The sequence below is a fragment of the Dipodascopsis tothii genome (genome assembly GCF_038497935.1).
Source record: "Dipodascopsis tothii strain CBS 759.85 unplaced genomic scaffold V1510scaffold_16, whole genome shotgun sequence".
In the NCBI taxonomy this organism is placed as follows: Eukaryota; Fungi; Ascomycota; class Lipomycetes; order Lipomycetales; family Lipomycetaceae; genus Neoaidaea; species Neoaidaea tothii.
Genome location: NW_027118000.1, coordinates 123,714 through 138,694, shown reverse-complemented (window position 1 = coordinate 138,694; position 14,981 = coordinate 123,714). Strand labels below are relative to the sequence as shown.

Below are 14,981 nucleotides of genomic sequence, written 5' to 3'. Positions count from 1 at the left end.
GCAAAGTACCTCCGCGCATGGTATCTTTGTCCTCGTGTACCATGCCATACTCATTTATCAATTCATCTTTCTAACTTGACCATCGCCATTTCGTAGGAACCGATATATTTTTTTTTTGATATTTTAATATTTTTGTCAATATTTTTATTTTATCAATCACTTTCTCCGTTATTCTCTTGGAAAAAAATATATTTCCTATATATTTTGCACCCAATTCTTGACCATCATCTGCGCGCCAGCATAGACGTTGGCCGAATCCTGAGAGCGAAGTGGCATCGGCATCAGACCCTGGCCAGAACGGTCGAGTTCCCTCTAGGCCGAGCGATTGGACCACGGCCCGCGCACCCTGCGACGGACGCCGCCGACTAGAGACATCACCATCGTGGCATCCCCAGCGATGGCCGCGTTCACGGTATGTGCGGGCGCGCGCGCGCGGCGCCGAGACCGGCGCCGGCGCCGGCGCTGGCGGGCGCATATCACACGGCCGGGAGCGCTGACCGCCAGGACATACCATCCACCTTCCACACTGGCCGCCGGAGGTCGTCGGTGACGACGGCGCCGTACTCGATTCCGGGCGCCCGCTCGTCGGCGTACCCGTCGCCGCCGTCGTCGGTGTCGTCGAGCATGGGATCGTCATACACCCGCAAGATGCTCGTCGCCCGGCGCGCCAGCGAGGGCGAGAGCGGACGGCTGAAGGAGGAGCTCAAGTGCGAGAAGTGCGGCAAGGGCTACAAACACATCTCCTGCCTGACAAAGCACCAGTAAGTAGGGCGCCGTTGCGAAATTGCGCCGCGATCCACTGTGCGCCCGGCCGGCCGGGGCGCGCGCTCGGCGACGGTGGCACGGCTGCCACCGTCGCCACACGGGCGCCCGTGGCCTGGGAGGGGACCCCTGCTGCTGCCCTGAGGCACTCCTCACCCGACTTGCCGTCTCCTCATTTTGGCGTGCGATGAGTTGTTGGGTGGGTAAGGGGTTCCCAGCTGGGCAGGTTCCCGTCGCTGGTTATCGTTCCCCAGACCGCGTGACCGGCGCTAGCCTGGGACATGTGCGGCGGGGGCCAGGGTAACCGGCCACGCGGCGCCGCAGCCCGCGCGGCGCGGACACGGTCCGGACCGGGTCACAGGACCGGCGCACTTGGTCCCGAATCCGCTGACAGCCAGGTGGGAACACACCCCCGAATGGACGGTGACGTCGAAGCTGCTCATGTCCAAGCACCAGCAGGTCCAGCTGCTCGAGGCGGCCTCGATCCTGGTGTCGATGACGGACGAAGAGGTGCCCTCGTCCCAGGGCTACTCGTCGTCGTCGGACATCATGCTCTTCGACGAGGACTCGATCGACGAAATGGACAAGGACGACGACGATGACGAGGACGTCGGGTTCAACGAAGACGACGAGATCTTCGGCAAGATGGAGGAGTAGGCGCACACAGTACATACGCCCGCCGGGCACCAGCATCGCGTCTGCCGTCGTTCGATTTTGGAATGATTCGCACTCTCGCTTATATCTGCACCATCTCTTTATCTAAGACCATTTCTGTTTTTTTTTATCTCTCCCGTTACTTATGCGTTCTGTTGGCGTCGTTTTGAGCTGTTGAACCGGAAAGGCGTTCATTGCGATCTATTCTTACACTTCTGGGTTTTGTCTCGTTCGGTTGGCCGGTCGGAGGAGGGTGGCCGTCTGCGGGCGGCCGACATTTGTATATTGATTGGGTTTTGTATCCCAGCCGGCGACGGGTATTCTTACGCTCTCCCCGGCTCTGGGCACGATAGGTTAGTATTCTTAGCAGCTGTTCTTTCGTTTTGTCTGTCATCTATCGTCGGCCGCGCCACCACATTGTTAGCACTACATACTTAATGCGCCCGCGGGCCGCTTTTGTCTGCCGCCTGGTCGGCCTCTATAGACCTATGCTGTATTTTTTCCGAAAAATATAATCTAGATTCACTGATGGAGTGCACAGGGCATGGATTGTGTCTATGTACAGGCGCCGCGCTCGGCGCTAGCGCAGCCGGCCGCGCTTCTCGAGAAAGTCCTTGGCCTCGTTGATCTTGGTGGCCACGTACGGCGATCCGCCGCGGTCGGGGTGGTTGAGCAGCATGATTCGCCGGTGCGACTCGCGCAGCTTGGCCCGCGTCAGCGTGGTCTCGGTCAGGCCGAGGATCTGGAGTGCCTCGCGGGCGTTCATCTTGGGGTCGAAGCCGCCCTTGGCGTACTTGACGAACGACGCTCCGGCGCCGCCGCGGTACCGCTGGACGGCACGCAGGCCTATCCGCGCCTGCTGTCAGCGCGCCCGGCGCGGACACTTACCCCGAAGGCGAGCGCGGCCACGCCGCAGCCGATGATGATCGGATGGCTCATTGTGTAGTCCTTGGCCTCGTTGAAGTAGTCCTCGAGCTCGCGCGGCTTGGGCGCGGCGGGCACGGGCTCCTGCTGGAGCTGCTGGAAGCTGGTCTGCGTGGGCAGGGAGAGCGAGGCCGACGACGACGACGGCGCAACAGGGTAGCCTAGCAGACGCTGAGCCTCTTCCTCAAGACTGGGCATCGGGGCGTGCTGCGGGTGCGATGGATTCTGGAAAAATCGGAACCGAAATTTTTTCTGGCGGCTGACGCATAAGTGGCGCGCCGTCGGGCTCTGGGGCAGCTACCAAACACGTCACGTGTCGCGTCCTCCACGTGACGCGACGCGCTCCGCCCGACCGCACCCAGCAAACATGGCCGACAAGGAGGTAGGCGGTGCGGGCCTGCGGGCAGGCTGGCGGGCGGCTGGCGGCCTGGGACGGGCTGTCAGCGCGTGCGGGCTACGCTGACAAGCAGGCCACCATCTTCGTCGTCGATCTCGGCGCGTCCATGGGCCAGCCGGTCACGCTCGACGGCGGCGAGACCGTGTCCCGGCTGGAGTACTGCCTGGACTATGTGTACGACAAGATCACGAGCAAGGTACGGTGCCAATTGCTCCGCTGACGCAGATTCTGTCGGAGCGCAAGACGGACCTGGTGGGCGTCATTGGCGTGCGCACGGATTGTGAGTTTCGGATCTCTGGCTTGACGGGGGCGCAACGGCGCCGAAACGACGCCAAAACGGCCGTGGCAACAGCAGTGCAGCTGTGGCGGTCGCAGCGTGGGCTCGAGGGCCGCGTGAGGGCGCCAGAGCCCGTTGCTGGCCTGTGCGGCCGCATCTGCGCCGGATCTACGTCCAAGCATAGCTGACCATAGACACCGACAACGTCCTCGCCGAAGGAGACGAAAGCTACAACAACGTGGCCGTGCTCGCGCCGATCCAACAGTGAGTCGTGTGCCGACGTGTCTGACCAGATTCCTGGCGCCGGACTTCCGTGAGCTCCAGAAAAAGCTGGTCGTCAACCGCAACGACACCGGCGACCTCTTCTCGGCAGTGATCCTCGCCCTGCACACCATGGCGCTGCACTGCCGGCACCTCAAGTACATCAAGCACATCTACATCCTGACGGACGCGGCCGGGCCCGTCGACTTCTCGGACTGGGACTCGATCGTCCACCAGATCGAGACGCAAAACGTGACGGTGACGGTCATGTAAGCCGGTCGCCGGCACCGCTGACGCCAGGACCGCCGACAACGGCGAGCTCGAGGGCGACGACAGCGACGTGCGCGCGACCAACTACGCCGAGCTCAAGCGGTTCACGGAGGAGATCTACACGCGCAAGAAGGTGGAGGCGGCCGAGCCGCGGTTCTACTCGATGAAGGTCGTCAGCGACGAGCTGGCGATCCCGAACCCCAAGCGGGTGCGGCCGATCCCGACGTTCCAGGGCCCGCTGCTGATCGGCAGCCCGGAGCTGTTCCAGGACTTTCTCGGCATCGACGTGGAGCGGTATCCGTGCACGAAGAAGGCGTCGGCGCCGGCGGCCAGCGCGGTCACCAAGCCGGCAGACACGGCCGGGCGGCTGGGCGCGCTGGCCGGGGCAGCTGCGCCGCTCGAGCTCGTCAAGACGCACCGCACGTACGAGGTGCGCGACGGCGACGGCGACGACGACGACGACAAGGCGACGTACAAGGCCGTCGACGCCGACAAGCTCGAGCGTGGGTACCTGTACGGGCGCACGATCGTGCCGATCTCCAAGGAGGACGAGGAGGCGCTCAAGTTCCGCACGCTGCGGGGCATGGACGTGGTCGGCTTCGTGCCGCGGACGTCGGTGCTGCCGTACGAGCTGCTGACCGAGACGAGCTACGTGGTGGGCAAGTCGACCGACGTGCGGGCGCAGATCGAGCTGTCGAGTCTGGTTCACGCTATGTACGAGCTGGACGTGTACGCGGTCGTGCGCATGGTCACCAAGGAGGACCGAGCGCCGGTGATGGTCGTGCTGGCGCCGTACATCCGCACGGAGCTGCACTGCCTGGTCGAGTGCCAGCTGCCGTTCACCGAGGACCGCCGGCCGTACGTGTTCCCGTCGCTGACCACGATCCGCAGCCTCAAGGGCGAGGTCCTGACCAAGCACCGGTTCCTGCCGACAGACGAGATGCGGACGAGCATGCGCGAGTACGTGCACGCGCTGGCGGCCCCGGCGACGGCGCCGGGCGAGAGCTTCAACCCGACGATTGCGCGCGTGCACCAGGCGATCAAGCACCGCGCGCGGCACGGCGCTGCGGCGCTGCCGCCGCTGCCGGCGGGCCTGCTGGCGGCGGCGCGGCCAGCGCCGGACGTGCTGGCAGCCGCGGCGCCGGTGCTCAAGCGGCTGCAGCGGGCGGTGGCCGTGCGCAAGGTCGCGCACGTCAAGAGCGGCAAGCGCAAGCACACGGTCAAGCGCGAGGACGTCAAGAAGCTCAACGTCGAGAGCCTGCTCGACCAGCCCGAGTTCGAGCAGTCTGTCGAGCGGCTCAAGGCCGGCGAGGCCGGCCAGCTGGACCCGTCCGACAGCGGCGCGGACATCTCCGAGCGTAAGTGGCGGCGCGGCTGCGCTGACGGCAGTGTTCGAGCAGGGCGCGGCGGCCATCATGGCCATGCTGCAGGCCGCGGACGCGGACGAGACGGTCGTGCTCGCGCGGCTCACGCGGTTCCGCCAGCACGCGATCGAGCTCGACGAGGCCACCGTGTACAACCGGTTCGTGGCCCGGCTCGACGACATCCTCAACATGGGCGGCCCCGGCGCGGTCGCCGTCGAGGGGCCGCCGCTGTGGGCCAAGGTCGCCGGGCACGGCCTCGGCGAGATCGCCCCGGACGAGCTGTAGGGTATGCATATTTCTATCGGACGCGCGCGCGGCAGTAACCAAAATCTCAGCACTCGCGCCACACCGAGCTGTTGGCCAGGAACGTGTCGATGCTGCGGTCGATCGCGCGCGCGCGGATGGGCGCAAACAGCGCGGCGTCGACGACGCCAAGCGCGCGCGCCTCGGCGAGCACGCACGCGACAACCTCGGCCGCGACCGCCACATAGCCCGCCGCCGCCGCCGCGCCGCGCGCCGCCGCCAGCACGAGCGCCGAGACCGCGGCCAGCGCGGCCGCGGCGCACGCGCGCGCGGCGGCTGCGACCGTGCCGGCCGGCAGCTCGTAGTCGACACTGGCGTACGCCCAGATCCTGGTCGTTAGCTCGCCCGGTCGCGTGCTTACATGGCGGCGATCGCGGCCACGCACAGGCCGTCGGCCAGCGCGGCGCGCAGGCCCGTCGGGCCGGTCCGGCCGGCCGCAGGGATGTACGTGGTGGGCGCAAACGGGCCGTAGTTGCGGCCCTTGGTGCGGGGAATCACGAGCCGGGGGCACGGCCGTTGCGCGCGCCGCGCGCGCGCCGCCAGCATGTCGCGCCAGCGGCGCTCGAGCGCCGTCGGCCGGAACGCCTCGGACGGTGCGGCGGCGTCGGTCGGCGCGGCCGGCGTCGCCGGGGACGGCGCGCGCAGCGCCGGCGACGCCCGCCGCGGTGCGTTCAGGTCCCAGGCGCCCATTGGCGTCGCAAACGACCGCTTCAGGAGCGGCGCCGTCGCCGACAGCTTGAGCATCTCGGCCAGATCGAGCTCGGCTGTGGGCGGCCGCGGCGTGGCTGTGTCGCGGCCGCGCCACAGCCGGTCCTCGGTCTCCGGCCGGGCCCGGGGCAGGTACCCGATCCGCGTGGGCGACAGGCCGGCGGGCGAGCGCAGGCCGGCGGCGGGGTGCCTTCGCGTGTCCAGCGCCAGAGCCGGCCGGCTGGCCATTGGGAAGTTCGACATCGTGGAGTTGGCCGGTGACTGCGGGAGGGGCGTGGCCGCGTTCTTATAGATATAAATTTGGATTCTGTCTGCGCCGCGACGACGGGCTGCGAGCGCGGCGACGTGAGCGCGGGGCCTAGACCGGAGCGCGGGGCGCCGCGACGCGGACGCGATGGCCACGAACAGCGGGGAGACGCCAAAATCCGGGGTAGCGCGCCGCACGGGGTGCGGCGCCGCGCCGCGCCGCGCCGGGCGCGCCCGCGAACAGTAACGTGACCTTATAAGCAAGCGGGCGTGCTGGGGCACGGTCTGGCGCAGGCGTGACCTACCAAGCGGCGACGTGACCTGTCAAGCGGCGACGTGACCTACCAAGCGAGGCGTGACCTACCAAGCGCAGATCTGCCGCGCCGTCTGCGCACGCCGCATTGGCCGTGGCATTGGCCGGCGGCAGCAGACCGACGAGCCTCCGGCGGCGACGCCGTCGAGGCTGCGCCCTGCAGCGGCCGGGCTCGTGGTGCTGTCGACGGCGTCGCTGCCGGACGCTGACCCACGGCGGTGCCTCCAATGGCGGCCACATCGGGCGCAGCTGCCCTTTGGTGGATCTCTCCACGGCCGCTGTCGCCTCGCCACCGGGAGTGTACGCTCGACGGAGTCGCCGCTGGAGGCTCAGTGGTTGGTCACGCCGGGCGGCGGCTCGGTCACAGGTGCACCCTGCGGCAGACCGAGACCAACAGCGGGTCAGCGCGAGTCACGTAGCACGAGTCATGCAGCAGACGGATCACGAAACGTGTTGTAACACAAGACATGCAGTGTCAGGGATCCGACGCATGACTGTCCGAGCGCCGTGTTTCGGGGTCAGGACGTATCCCCACGACTGCCCGTCTGTGCCGCCGTCTCGCGCCGCCGTCGGACTGCTACCGGCATACTGTCGCCTGTCTCGCTGATCCCAGCTCTCTGTGCGGCGCGTCCAGTGGCCTTGGGATCCCAGCGCCTGCTCCCATCATGCTCGGTCGCGCAGCTGGGACTTGAGCGTATCCACGAAAATTTGTCTTCTCCAAAATGTTTGCACGGACCAGAGCGACAGCTGCCGCGGCCCGGCGGCTGCGGCCAGCGTGGTCGCGACCGGCCGTCCGGGCGCAGCCGACGCGGGCACTGAGCCAGACGGTCGCGGCCGCGGCCGCGTACGAGCCAAACGCGAACTTCATGCAGGTCTTCAACCGCGGCGTCAAGCGGATCCAGCGGGACCGGGCGGCCGTCGACGTCGAGACCAGCCGCGAGGTGGACTATCTGCGGGACGAGATCGCCGACCGGCTGGTGGATCGGCTGCTGGTAGGTGGCGGCGCGAACGGACTGACACCAGCTCATCTCGCGGCAACACGACGTGCTGCTCGACTTTGGGTCCGGGGCCGGCGCCCTCGAGCGGGCCATGATGAGCGACCGCGAGGACCCCACGGCCAAGGAGGACCTGCAGCGGCGCACCGGGCGGGTTGTCATGGCCGAGATGTCCGAGAAGCTGCTGTACCGGGACGCGGACCCCGACCAATTCCCATTCAACCGCGAGCTCGACATCACGCGCGTGCGGGTCGACGAGGAGAACCTGCTGACGGCGGACGTGCTGCGCGCTGTCACCGGCGACCCCGGCGTCGTCGGCGACGAGCGGCCGGCGGACGCCCTCTTCGAGAACACGGTCAACGCGGTCGTCAGCAACCTGTCGATGCACTGGGTCAACGATCTGCCCGGCGTGCTGCGCAAGATCAAGCACATGCTCGTGCCCGACGGCATCTTCATGGCGGCCATGCTCGGCGGCGACTCGCTGTACGAGCTGCGCACGTCGCTGCAGCTGGCCGAGATGGAACGCGACGGCCGCATCGCGCCGCGGCTGTCGCCGCTCGCCGACGTCAAGGACATGGGCGGCCTGCTGCAGCAGGCCGGGTACAACCTGATCACGGTCGACGTCGACGACGTGATCGTGTCGTACCCGGACATGTTTGCGCTCATGCGCGACCTGCAGGCCATGGGCGAGAGCAACTCGGTGTTTGTGCGCCCGCACGTCATCCCGCGCGACGTGCTGCTGGCCGCGCAGGCCATCTACAGCGCCATGCATGGCAACGAGGACGGCACGCTGCCGGCCACGTTCCGCATCATCTACCTGGCCGGCTGGAAGCCGGCGCCGACGCAGCCCAAGCCGCTGGAGCGCGGCTCGGCTGACGTCAGCCTGAAGGACGTGCTGTAGCTGTAACTGCGCTGTAAATACAAGTGTACATATGCGGCCCACGCGGCCCGGCGGCCGCTGGCGGCGGCCGCCGGCCGGAGCCCGGCTTCGGCCAATTGAGTCCGGCCGGTCGTGGCGGCGGCGGCGGCGGCTTCTGCTCCGCGGCGGTGTCTGGGCTGTGCGCCGGACGTGGTGGTGATATGCCCAACCTCCCGTCGATAAACACTTTCCCGCAAGCACCCGACCCTGGGCCATCCATCGACCTCCGTGCACGGACAGCCATCGAACAGCCACCAGGTAGGTGCGGGCGGGCCCGGCCGGCGGTCGGCCGGCGCAGGCGGCGCTGACAGGCAGCACAATGACGGTCAACTTCCGCAAAATCAACGTGGACGCGTACGATCCGGAGCTGCAAATCTCGCCGGAGGACCTCATCCCGCCGAGCCTGGTCGGCGTGCCGCCGGTGACGCTTGCCGAGGTGCAGGCCATTGCCCAGCAGGCCCGGGGCCAGCTCAGCCGGGGCGACCACGTCGCGGCGCTGACGGCAGCGCTCGACGCCCCGCCGTACACCGGCAGCGACGAGGTCAAGGTACGTCCGCCGCTGGGCGCGCTGACGCAGGCGGTGCACCTGGCCACCGTGGTCGACATCCTGTCGACGATCAAGTACAACGACATGGGCCGCGTGGTCAACGGGCTGACGTCGGAGCAGCGCGACACGCTGGTCAAGTATCTCTACAAGGGCATGGCCGTGCCCGAGTCCCACGGCGCCTCGGGCGTGCTCCTGGGCTGGTTCGAGAAGGTGACCGAGGTGGCCGGGCTGGGCGCGGTGGTCCGGTTCCTGTCGGACAAGCGCACGGTGTAAAGAACAAATAGATTCGTCTGGACTTTCCAGGATGCTTAGGTACAGGGCGAGGCCCATATGCAGAGTCTACCGGTCGGCGACGTCCTTGAGCAGCTTGGCGCCGTCGACCTCGGAGAAGGCGACGCCCTTGATGCGCTTGAGCGCCTGCATGCCTAGGCCGGCCTTCCACTGCTCGTCCCTGTGGATCACGTACGTGACCTCCGTGGGCGGGCTGGTCTTGGACACGGCCTGGATGACCGAGTGCTTGTAGATGTCGTGCCGGACGGCGCCGAGCATCCATGCGCGGAGGTCTGCGCCGCGGTACCCGGCCGTGTTGTCGAGGAAGATGCCGTCCGCGTTCAGCCGGAGCGCGAGGCTCTGGCCGAGCAGCTTGTTGCACCGCCCGTCCTCCGAGCGCACGTACGCGGCGACCACCTGGATCTTGTTGGAGTCGCGCGACGGCGTGGCGGCGGCGGACGCTGGCGGCGGCGGCGGCGAGCGCTTTTTGTCGGCGTACGGCGCGTTGCCGTACGGCCGCTCGGCGGCCGGCGAGGACGGCGTGTGCCGCCGGCGCGGCTCGGGCGGCAGCACGACCGGCGCGGCCACGGCCTTGGCCTCGTCGCGCGCCGGCGGCCGAGGGCCTTTGCGCGGGCCGGACGACGTCGACGTCGTCGACGAGGCGGACACCGACTTGGACATGGCCGTTGCCGAGGGCGCTTTTTCGTATGGCCGGAACGCATGCACCTCGGACTCGTCCACGGACGTGAACGACGACGACGACGAGCCGGACGAGCCGGACGATTCCTGCTCGTCGTCGTCGACGGGGGGCGGCGCCGCAGGCGGTGCGGCTTGCGGCGCGGCCTGCGGCGCGGGTGGCGGTGCGGCGGCAGCAGGGGTAGGGACCGCGGCCTGCGGTGCCGCCTGAGCCGCAGGCGGTGCGGCGGTCGCGGCTGGCACCACCGCCTCCGCAGCCACCGCAGCCACCGCAGCCACCGGCGGCGGAGTCGCTGCCACAGCCACAGCCACCGCCGTCGGCGTTGCCGCCAGGTGCTGCTGAACGATCGGCGTCGGGGCCCGCGCCAGCACCGGCGTCGACAGCCGCACCGGCGACGGCGTGCTCGGCCAGAACGGTGCCGCCACCGGCGCCGGCGGCGACACAACCCGCTGCAACGACCGGATCGGCGTGACTGGCGCGTGGTCTGATTCAGACCACCGTGGCGCAGGACTGGCTTCGGCAATTCGGCGTGGCACGAGCTCCATTTCGCGTCGGCTCAGCTCGGTCTCAGCTACCCAACGCGGGATGGCGTCCGGGTCGATTGGCTGGCGGACAGGCTCCGGCTCAGGCTCCGGCTCAGCCACCCGTCGGCTCTCGTAGGCGGCAGACAGGTCCAGGCGAGGCACCTGCACCGGGCTCGGGCTGCGCCGGTGCGGCCGGCCGAGCGGGCTAGCCAGCCGGCGCGAGCTCGCTACCCGCGGACTTGGCGCCCGCGGGCTCGGCGACCGTCGCCATAGCTCCCGCCGGGGCGGGCTCGGCGTCCGCGGGCTCGCCGGCCGGTACAGCTCGTCGTCGCTGTGGATTGAGCTGACGCGGCCGACCGGCATGCGATCGTGGCGGTCGAAGCGGGTGTCGAAACGGGTGTCGAAGCGGGCGTCGAAGCGGGCGTCGAAGCGGTCGCCGAAGCGGTCGCCGGGCCGATCCGACCGCTCTTCGTATCGCTCGGACTGCCCCTGCGGCAGCGGCAGCGGCAGCGGCGAGCGCGCCGGCCGGCGATCCCAATCGTCGGCCTCCGGGCGGTCCCAGTCGTCGCGCTCTCCGCGCCAGTCGTCGTGCGGCTGCCGCACGAGCTCAAGCGACCGGTCGGCGTCCGTGCGGGTATCGTCGGCGGTCGCCGTCTTGTCCAACAGCTTTGCCTGGGTCAGGTACATGCGCCCGACGAAGAATGTAGCGCCAGCGATCAGGCCCCAGGTCACTACCACGGCCAGCGCATGTGCCAGGCGCAGCGACCACTGCTGCAGCCAGGCCGTGATGGCGTCGGACGACTGCGAGAGCGCGAACCCAAAGATCGTCCCGGCAAAAAAGACAACGACGGAGGGCGGCACGTAGGCCACCAGTCGCTGGTGCTGCGGTGGCACCAGCGAGAGAAGGACGTCCATGGCGCTCATGGGCTCTCGAAAAGGGCCAGGCTCGGCCCTACTCGACGATCGGCGGTGATACGGACGGAGTGGCGACCTCGGGCAGAGCGCATCGCCCCGATCCTGGTGGTCAGCTGGGTCTGAGCGGGTCGGCGGACGGCGGGTCAGCCACGGACCCAGGGCAGGTCCAGGGCCGGTCCGGACAGGCCCAAGAGGCCGGGTCGCGGCCGTGCACCGGGTCGGCGGCCGGGTCGGGTCGCGCCTGGTCGCCATGCCGGTCGGGTCGCGGCACCGCCGACAGTCTGCGCGTACCTCTGGTCAAACTCGCGGCCGGCACTGTGCCAGCGTTCTCGGCTGCGCGTCGTTCCGTGCGGGTCTCGTCGTGGCGTCGTCCGTGGGAGCCGTCTCGGCCGGCGCCTGTTCGTAGGGCGTCTAGGGTCAGCAGCGGTAGGCCGGTCACCCACCTTGCGTCGACGAGCGTGCGCGCAGAGTCCGCACGTCCTCAACTCGGCTCAGGCCACTCTCCACCGCGATCTCTCGATCAAGGGCGCAGGTAACGAGGGAGAAGCAAGGTGTAGGCAGGACTAGCTCCCCATAGGGCAGTCCAGCAGGCGAGGACTGGACCCGGGCCCGGCCCAAACAGGCCCTAGTCAAATAGTACCCGCATATGACAGGCGTGGGAGGGGGAAAAAACGCCACAAAAAGCGCGCGGCACGACAGATATGCAGCGAGTTGCCATGGCAACCAGGGGTAATCCCAATGCGGCGCCCACCGTCACCGGCAGGCGCAGCGGCGCGTGTGGCTACAGAAGGCGGCAGAACGGCGTGCGCGGCGGCTGCGCCCGCGCTGCGTAGCCGCCGTGGGGCACCGGTAACGGCGGAAGGATTAGGAAGCTATGACAGCATTCAAAAGCGTAGGGTACAGGCGCCAAGGCGCGGTCGTTAGGGTCGTTAGAACGTCTCCTCGACGTCCTCGGCGGGCAGATTGCCCTCGGGGGGCTCGAAACCGTCCTAGGGTCAGCTCGGCGCGCACGCGCACGCACCTCGGTCGTGTAGAGGATCTCTTCCATCTGCTTGATGAGCAGCTGCTTCTCTGAGTCGGGCTCGACGCCGCTGCGAGCTTGCTCCGCGGACTCGTCGGCCGCGGCCTGCAGCAAAATCTCGATCTCGCGCAGCTTGGAGAAGTAAAAGTCGCGCTCACGCTCCAGGCCTTCGGCGTGCTCGACCGTCGCCGCAAGCTCGGCCTGCAGCTGGACAACCTGCGCGTTGGAGGGCGTTCGCGGCTTGGCCACTGGCACAGGCGTGCTGTTGGACGCCACGCGGCCGAGAGGCTTGCGTGACGCAACCACCGATGCCGGCCGTGCCGCCGACGTCGTCCGCAGCGTCGTGTTGCCCGTCCCGCGTCGCCGCGCAACAGGATCGTACTCGCCGCCGGGATAGTTGGCGTCCCAGAACCGCTTGGCCCACTGCAAGAACTCGAGGTTGTCTTGGAACCGGCACTTGGTCAGTCGCTCGACCGGAATCGACCGGTCGATCTTGTGCTGGAGAAACGACGTCTGCAACACCTTGAAGTTGGCAATGTACTGGTACTCGGCGTTCACTTCGAACTACTGTCAGCGCGTCCGGCCCTGTCCCTACCTTGACCTTGTTCATTGGCACGTCCCCGTAGATGCTGTCCATGATCTGGCACAGCGCGGCGCCAGTCCCACACTCCTCCACCTTGGTGAAGTTGAGCTGCAGGAGCGCGTTAAGCCATCCGAGCAGCTCCTGGCGCGATTCTCCCATCTCGTTCGATTGTCTGTCTTGTCGGCGGCCTGACTGTGGCTGCGTGTGTTCGGATCGTCTACTCGGGGGCGCGTGCTGCTGCCGTGCGGGCGTACAAAGATGAGAAAGAATTTTGGCGACGATAGTGCCGTAAACAAAAGGCGCGTCCCACCAGGAAAAGCGCGTGCCACGGCGGACATAGGCCACGGCGCCAGTTGGCGGCGCGAACGTGGCCATCAGACGGTGACGATGGACTACGGGGTGTCTGGTACGGCCAGCTGGAGCTGACGGTCCTCAGAGAGCGGCGGACAGGGAGCGGCGACGGCGACACCGCCTGCAGCAGCGTGCGTCGCGCCGCACGTAGTGCGGCGCATTGTCTGCCACGCGGCACACAACGCCACCTCCTGGCAGTATGAGCCGCGCAGCGCCACCAAAGCCGCACAGTAGCTTGACACTGATCGACAGACCGCGCCGGCCGTAACCCGCGTGTCTCGCCACAGCGGCCACATCGGCTCCAGCGGCAGTTGCAGACAACTGCAGCCAGTGTCAGCAGCCGCTGCAGACTCGCTGGGCTGCCAGGCCGCCACGCGTCGACAGGGCCTACAACCACAGCCGCGGTGGCAGCCGCTGCCGTCGTAGGTAAGACCACACCTTGTCGGTGAGCGGGCAGTGTAAAATCCTTTCCATATTATACGACAGTCCGATCAACACCAACATACACAGGCAAGGTCCATACCAACTTATGGCTCGCTACAAAAGTTATTTGAACATGTGGCTTAACAATAAAACAAACGAAGCAGAATTAGGTGCAACCATGAACCAAACAATGTGAACTAAATGCGTCAGCAGGCGCAGCCCTGGCTGCCATTCTCGCCCGGGCGAACTGTGTCGAGGTCGACACGGCCGTCACCGGCACCGTTGCGCCCCCGAGAGCCATGGGCACCGCCGCGCTTGTTGACGACCTCCTCAGGGATCTTAGAGGCGATCGCCAGGAAGACATCGCGGACGTTGGCGCCAGTCTTGGCCGAGGTCTCGAAAAACAGCAGACCCTCCTCTTCGGCAAACTTGCGGCCCTCCTCGGTCGAGATCTTGCGGCGGTCCTCCTCCTCCTCGGTCTCGGTCTCGGCGCAGAGGTCCAGCTTGTTGCCGACCAGTGCGATGACGATCTTCGGCGATGCCTGAGCGTGGAGCTCGTTGACCCAGTGACGGGCCTTGATCAGCGACGTCGGCTTGGTCAGGTCGTAGACAACCAGTGCGGTCTGGGCGTTGCGGTAGTACATAGGCGCCAGCGACGCAAACCGCTCTTGTCCAGCGGTATCCCAGATCTCAAACTTGATCGTTCGGTTAGGCAGCGTGCACTTCTGGGTCAGGAAAGCCGCACCAATCGTCGGCTCTGTCGGTCAGCCCTGGCCATCTGCCATCCTCCATCCGCCATCTACCCACCCTTGTTCTCCTGGAAGTCGTTGCTGACGAACCGCAGCACCAGCGACGACTTGCCAACCGCGGCCTCGCCCAGTAGCACCAGCTTCACCGACGCCGTCGGCTTGGGCGCAGACGCCGCAGCATCGAGTCCCGACATTTTGTATAGTACTTCAACTGGGGATGCACTCCCGGATTCCTCGACACGGACTGGATAGCAGCTGACTCCCCTCTGGGAAGCTTGAGTGTGGCAGAACGAAGGGAAAAAAATGCCAGTGTGAGGCGGATAGATAAGAAATTAGGACCGCTGTCTGCGGGAGTTGCACTCGCCCAAACTTCGGCGCACGCCTCTTTTTGGCTTTGCCTTCTGCGTCGCGCACTTGCCAGCACGGAAAGCGACGGCTATGCCACTAGGCTCTTAGGCCGTACACTGCCAGGCCTTAGGGCCACTATAGCGACACTTGCTCGTCCCGT

The 14,981-nt window shown here is 67.1% G+C and overlaps 8 protein-coding genes across 8 annotated transcripts; 5 read left to right on the top strand and 3 right to left on the bottom strand.

Moving 5' to 3' along the window:
• The first annotated feature begins 220 nt into the window (after positions 1–220).
• V1510DRAFT_130473 (uncharacterized protein) lies at positions 221–1,690 on the top strand. The gene is made up of 3 exons (XM_066930315.1): positions 221–412; positions 505–761; positions 1,161–1,690. Exons 1-3 carry the CDS (start codon positions 398–400, stop codon positions 1,417–1,419), a joined length of 531 nt encoding a protein of 176 aa, XP_066788761.1. The 5' UTR covers positions 221–397; the 3' UTR covers positions 1,420–1,690.
• Positions 1,691–1,880: 190 nt separating this feature from the next.
• V1510DRAFT_378727 (uncharacterized protein) lies at positions 1,881–2,565 on the bottom strand. The gene is made up of 2 exons (XM_066931607.1): positions 2,305–2,565; positions 1,881–2,272 (listed from the first exon to the last, which is right to left on the bottom strand). Exons 1-2 carry the CDS (start codon positions 2,536–2,538, stop codon positions 1,997–1,999), a joined length of 510 nt encoding a protein of 169 aa, XP_066788760.1. The 5' UTR covers positions 2,539–2,565; the 3' UTR covers positions 1,881–1,996.
• A 142-nt stretch (positions 2,566–2,707) lies between these two features.
• V1510DRAFT_403315 (SPOC like C-terminal domain-containing protein) lies at positions 2,708–5,194 on the top strand (the record flags this gene model as incomplete). Its single annotated transcript, XM_066932163.1, has 7 exons — positions 2,708–2,722; positions 2,811–2,933; positions 2,963–3,017; positions 3,209–3,278; positions 3,308–3,544; positions 3,576–4,903; positions 4,935–5,194. The coding sequence occupies 7 exons, from the start codon at positions 2,708–2,710 to the stop codon at positions 5,192–5,194; spliced, it is 2,088 nt and encodes a 695-aa protein (XP_066788759.1).
• A 1,664-nt stretch (positions 5,195–6,858) lies between these two features.
• V1510DRAFT_130431 (S-adenosyl-L-methionine-dependent methyltransferase) lies at positions 6,859–8,416 on the top strand. The gene is made up of 2 exons (XM_066930314.1): positions 6,859–7,471; positions 7,503–8,416. Exons 1-2 carry the CDS (start codon positions 7,202–7,204, stop codon positions 8,373–8,375), a joined length of 1,143 nt encoding a protein of 380 aa, XP_066788758.1. The 5' UTR covers positions 6,859–7,201; the 3' UTR covers positions 8,376–8,416.
• A 77-nt stretch (positions 8,417–8,493) lies between these two features.
• On the top strand, positions 8,494–9,251 carry V1510DRAFT_394887 (actin-related protein 2/3 complex subunit 5). The gene is made up of 2 exons (XM_066931856.1): positions 8,494–8,940; positions 8,971–9,251. The coding sequence occupies exons 1-2, from the start codon at positions 8,713–8,715 to the stop codon at positions 9,211–9,213; spliced, it is 471 nt and encodes a 156-aa protein (XP_066788757.1). The 5' UTR covers positions 8,494–8,712; the 3' UTR covers positions 9,214–9,251.
• On the top strand, positions 9,207–10,220 carry V1510DRAFT_417423 (uncharacterized protein). Its single transcript, XM_066933945.1, has one exon. It carries the CDS (start codon positions 9,464–9,466, stop codon positions 10,115–10,117), a length of 654 nt encoding a protein of 217 aa, XP_066788756.1. The 5' UTR covers positions 9,207–9,463; the 3' UTR covers positions 10,118–10,220.
• Positions 10,221–12,132: 1,912 nt separating this feature from the next.
• V1510DRAFT_417417 (calponin homology domain-containing protein) lies at positions 12,133–13,222 on the bottom strand. The gene is made up of 3 exons (XM_066933944.1): positions 12,963–13,222; positions 12,368–12,931; positions 12,133–12,335 (listed from the first exon to the last, which is right to left on the bottom strand). Exons 1-3 carry the CDS (start codon positions 13,107–13,109, stop codon positions 12,276–12,278), a joined length of 771 nt encoding a protein of 256 aa, XP_066788755.1. The 5' UTR covers positions 13,110–13,222; the 3' UTR covers positions 12,133–12,275.
• Positions 13,223–13,627: 405 nt separating this feature from the next.
• V1510DRAFT_130348 (ras family-domain-containing protein) lies at positions 13,628–14,842 on the bottom strand. Its single transcript, XM_066930313.1, has 2 exons — positions 14,532–14,842; positions 13,628–14,481 (listed from the first exon to the last, which is right to left on the bottom strand). Exons 1-2 carry the CDS (start codon positions 14,665–14,667, stop codon positions 13,931–13,933), a joined length of 687 nt encoding a protein of 228 aa, XP_066788754.1. The 5' UTR covers positions 14,668–14,842; the 3' UTR covers positions 13,628–13,930.
• Positions 14,843–14,981: the final 139 nt, after the last annotated feature.

Excerpts from the sequence above, each read along its gene's own strand:
- V1510DRAFT_417423 (XM_066933945.1), top strand. The coding sequence starts at position 9,464 with ATGTCGTGCCGGACGGCGCCGAGCATCCATGCGCGGAGGTCTGCGCCG.
- V1510DRAFT_417417 (XM_066933944.1), bottom strand. The coding sequence starts at position 13,109 with ATGGGAGAATCGCGCCAGGAGCTGCTCGGATGGCTTAACGCGCTCCTG. Across the intron at positions 12,932-12,962 it reads TGCCAATGAACAAGGTCAAG|TTCGAAGTGAACGCCGAGTA; the intron begins GTAGGGACAGGG and ends CGCTGACAGTAG. Across the intron at positions 12,336-12,367 it reads AGATCCTCTACACGACCGAG|GACGGTTTCGAGCCCCCCGA; the intron begins GTGCGTGCGCGT and ends AGCTGACCCTAG.
- V1510DRAFT_378727 (XM_066931607.1), bottom strand. The coding sequence starts at position 2,538 with ATGCCCAGTCTTGAGGAAGAGGCTCAGCGTCTGCTAGGCTACCCTGTT. Across the intron at positions 2,273-2,304 it reads TGGCCGCGCTCGCCTTCGGG|GCGCGGATAGGCCTGCGTGC; the intron begins GTAAGTGTCCGC and ends CGCTGACAGCAG.
- V1510DRAFT_130473 (XM_066930315.1), top strand. Across the intron at positions 762-1,160 it reads TCCTGCCTGACAAAGCACCA|GTGGGAACACACCCCCGAAT; the intron begins GTAAGTAGGGCG and ends GCTGACAGCCAG.
- V1510DRAFT_130431 (XM_066930314.1), top strand. The coding sequence starts at position 7,202 with ATGTTTGCACGGACCAGAGCGACAGCTGCCGCGGCCCGGCGGCTGCGG. Across the intron at positions 7,472-7,502 it reads GGCTGGTGGATCGGCTGCTG|CTCATCTCGCGGCAACACGA; the intron begins GTAGGTGGCGGC and ends GACTGACACCAG.
- V1510DRAFT_130348 (XM_066930313.1), bottom strand. The coding sequence starts at position 14,667 with ATGTCGGGACTCGATGCTGCGGCGTCTGCGCCCAAGCCGACGGCGTCG. Across the intron at positions 14,482-14,531 it reads CGACTTCCAGGAGAACAAGG|AGCCGACGATTGGTGCGGCT; the intron begins GTGGGTAGATGG and ends GCTGACCGACAG.
- V1510DRAFT_394887 (XM_066931856.1), top strand. The coding sequence starts at position 8,713 with ATGACGGTCAACTTCCGCAAAATCAACGTGGACGCGTACGATCCGGAG. Across the intron at positions 8,941-8,970 it reads CCGGCAGCGACGAGGTCAAG|GCGGTGCACCTGGCCACCGT; the intron begins GTACGTCCGCCG and ends GCGCTGACGCAG.